At 68.9% G+C, this 3,072-nt stretch overlaps 1 protein-coding gene across 1 annotated transcript; it reads right to left on the bottom strand.

Annotated features, from left to right (window-relative positions):
- Window positions 1-195: 195 nt before the first annotated feature.
- On the bottom strand, window positions 196-2,798 carry V1510DRAFT_432527 (adaptin N terminal region-domain-containing protein; the record flags this gene model as incomplete). Its single annotated transcript, XM_066935505.1, has 1 exon — window positions 196-2,798. Exon 1 carries the CDS (start codon window positions 2,704-2,706, stop codon window positions 196-198), a length of 2,511 nt encoding a protein of 836 aa, XP_066786306.1. The 5' UTR covers window positions 2,707-2,798.
- Between the last annotated feature and the right edge of the window lie 274 nt (window positions 2,799-3,072).

The following is a 3,072-nucleotide window of genomic DNA, read 5'->3' as shown; positions in this document are numbered from 1 at the left end:
CGTCGAGGGTAGTTGCCCTGCGGGCAAGCAGCGGCCGCCCGCAGGGCGCACCCTCGACGGAGTCGCCGCCGGAGGCTCGTGCGGCTATGCGCCACAGCGGCTATATGTTGTCGGCAAGCCTCCGGCGGCTATGCGCCACGGGGCAGTACGCGCCACAGGCCTGCGCCACAGTATGAATGCAGTTCATTATGCTACCTAGTGCGCGACCAGCGACTGCTGCTCCTCGTTCTCCGAGGAGCTGTCGGCGGAGATGGCGGCGGCGGCCTCGTCGTCGTCGTCGTCGTCGTCATCGTCGTCGTCGTCTTCATCGTCTTCGTCGTCTTCGTCGTCTTCGTCGTCTTCGTCGTCGTCGTCGTCATCGTCGTCGTCATCGTCGTCGGTCTCAGACTCGGCCGCGACGTACTCCTCCTCCTCGGACGAGGTGTCGGCGTCGGCAGCGCCCGGCTCGCCAAAGAATTCGTCGAGCGTGACGTGGTAGTCCTGGGGCTTGGTCGGCTTGACGACGGTCCGCGGCTTCGTCGGCTTCGCCGGCTTGGCCGGCTTGGCCGTCTTCTTGGCCTTGGTCTTGCGGGTCGGCGCCTCGTACAGCACGTTGTCCGGCAGCGCGCGGACAGGCTCGTCGGCGACGTCGTCGCGGATGCTGGCGTCGGGGGTCGTCGCGCTCCAGTCCGGCAGGTCCTCGTAGCCGGCCACAGCGGTGCCAATGAGCAGCGAGGTCGAGCCCAGCTGGAACCGCTCGCGGCCCTGGGACGGCGACGGCGCGTGCGGCGACGGCTTGGGCGCCTGCAGGAGCAGCGCGGCCAGGGGGGCCTGGGCCGGGCTCGACAGCAGCGACCGGTAGAGGCGGGCGCGGTCGCGCAGGTCGTAGGACGTGTCGTAGCGCGCCAGCAGCATGACGTAGTCAAAGAGCAGGTCCATCGGGTGGTCGGCCGGCTTGTTGGTGGGCTCCAGGCCGGCGGCAAAGCCGGTGTCGGCGTCCAGCGCGCCCTCGGTCTGGAAGTTGGCCTCGAGCTGGGCCTGCTCGTGCTGGTTCTCCTTCTCCTGCTCGAGCTGGCGCTGGTACTCGAGCGTGCCGACCTTCTCGGACAGGAAGTACGAGTACAGCTTGGCGGCGAGCAGGATGATCTGCATCTTGGTGATCTCGGCCTCGTCCGGGAACGAGCGCGCGCACTTGCGCAGGACGTCCGGCGCGATGTCGCGCGCGGTCCCGGAGAACTCGCCGACGAGCCAGACGATGGACGCGCGCGCGAGCGGGACCTTGGCCGCGTCCAGCGCCAGGGCCAGCTTGGCCACGGTCTTGACGTTGCTGGCCGGGTCCATCTGGATGATGTACCGGATCACGGTCAGCGACTCGCCCACGATGACCGGCTCGGGCGAGTGCACCTGCTTGAGCAGCCACTTGAGGCAGCGCGACGCGATGGGCTTGGACAGCTGGGCGCAGCGGCCGATGGCGCGCACGGCCTCGGCGACGATGGCCTTGTCGAGCGCGGTCGCGTAGTACTGCAGCTCGCCGAGGACGGTCGAGACCGTGGCCTCGGAGCACGTCAGCGTGAGGACCTCGATCTTGAGCCGCGCGACCGCGCCGCTGTCGGTCGGCAGCACGAAGAAGTACTGGAGGTACGGCTCGAACACGGCCGCGTTCTTGAGCGCGACCGCCACCGCGTTCGCCAGCACCACCGCCCGCACGTCGTCCGGCCGCGACAGCAGCCGGACCAGCGCCGGCGCCAGGAACGTGAGGTCCGCCTCCGGCACGAGCGCGCAGAACAGGTTGCAGACGGCCAGCACGACCGCGCTGTTGCGCGACTGCAGCAGCGGCTTGGCCGCGGCCAGCAGCAGCTCGAGGTCGGGGTCGATCACGAACTCCTCGTCGTACTGCACCGGCCGCTCGTCCGCGTCCGAGTCGTCGTCCGAGTAGAAGCCGTCGCGGCGGGCGTGGCGCACGGTCTGGCCCTTGGGCACGTACACGCGGACGTACCGCGTCAGCACGTTCAGCACGGCGATCTGGCCCCACTCCTCCACGTCGGCCAGCAGCGCGCAGAACCGGCGGTAGCTGGGGTGCAGCATCTCCAGCCGGCTCGGGCACACGCGCTCGAACGTGCGCACGGCCTGCCCGACGACGTAGAACGACTTGTCGGCCAGCAGAATCGCCAGGTACTCCACCAGCGTCTCCAGGTTGGCCGGCTCGAGCGCGTAGCACTTGGCAATCGCCGCCGCGGCCGCCCGCCGCACCACCGACGACATGTCCACGCACGCGCGCTTGATCGCCAGCAGCACGATGGCCGCGATCGACGGCACCTTGATGCCCGACATGACCTTGATGGCCATCGCGCGGATCTGCGCGTTCTGGTCGCTCAGCGACTTCTGGATCGTGTTGATCGACAGCAGCGCCAGGTCCGTCTCGTACTCGGCGTACTGCAGCAGGTAGATGTACACGAGCTTGCGCACCTCGAGGATGGTCGACGCCGCGTTCTTGACGACCTCGGCGAAGTACTCGGAGGCGTCCTTGCCGTGGCTCATCAGCGTCATGATGGCCTTCATGCCAATCAGCTTGTCCTTCTCCAGCCGCGAGTTGAGACAGCGCTTGATGTCGCGCGGCCGCTGGATGGCGTCCTCGCCCAGACGGGCCGACGCCGACGCTGCGGCGTCCTTGGTCAGTTCCCGGGCGGATTCAAACATGGCGCCGAGCTTGGTGAACGACTCCGACATGCCTCGGCGGCTGGTCCCGGCAGGAATGAGACGAGCGGTGTGTGGGCGCGGCAATGGCCGTTGGTGCTGCGAGGCGTATCTGGCTGCGTTATGGGTCAGTAAGCGGGAGGCCTGGGCCGCTGGGACGAGGTGGGCCCGCTCGCCGCACGCCGTGCGGCTCGAGCGTATATCCCAGCACGCTGATAGCTCGGCGCCGCACAGCGTGCGGCGCCGCTACTGCCGCAGCTGCCGTTGAGTCGCCGCCGAGGCTCGTCATGTGGCGCATGGCCGCGTGGCGCATAGCCGCACGAGCCTCCGGCGGCGACTCCGTCGAGGGTGCGCCCTGCGGGCGGCCGCTGCTTGCCCGCAGGGCAACTACCCTCGACG

This window comes from Dipodascopsis tothii, assembly GCF_038497935.1.
Source record: "Dipodascopsis tothii strain CBS 759.85 unplaced genomic scaffold V1510scaffold_79, whole genome shotgun sequence".
NCBI classification, from domain to species: domain Eukaryota; kingdom Fungi; phylum Ascomycota; class Lipomycetes; order Lipomycetales; family Lipomycetaceae; genus Neoaidaea; species Neoaidaea tothii.
This window is presented reverse-complemented; position numbering and strand designations above follow the sequence as displayed.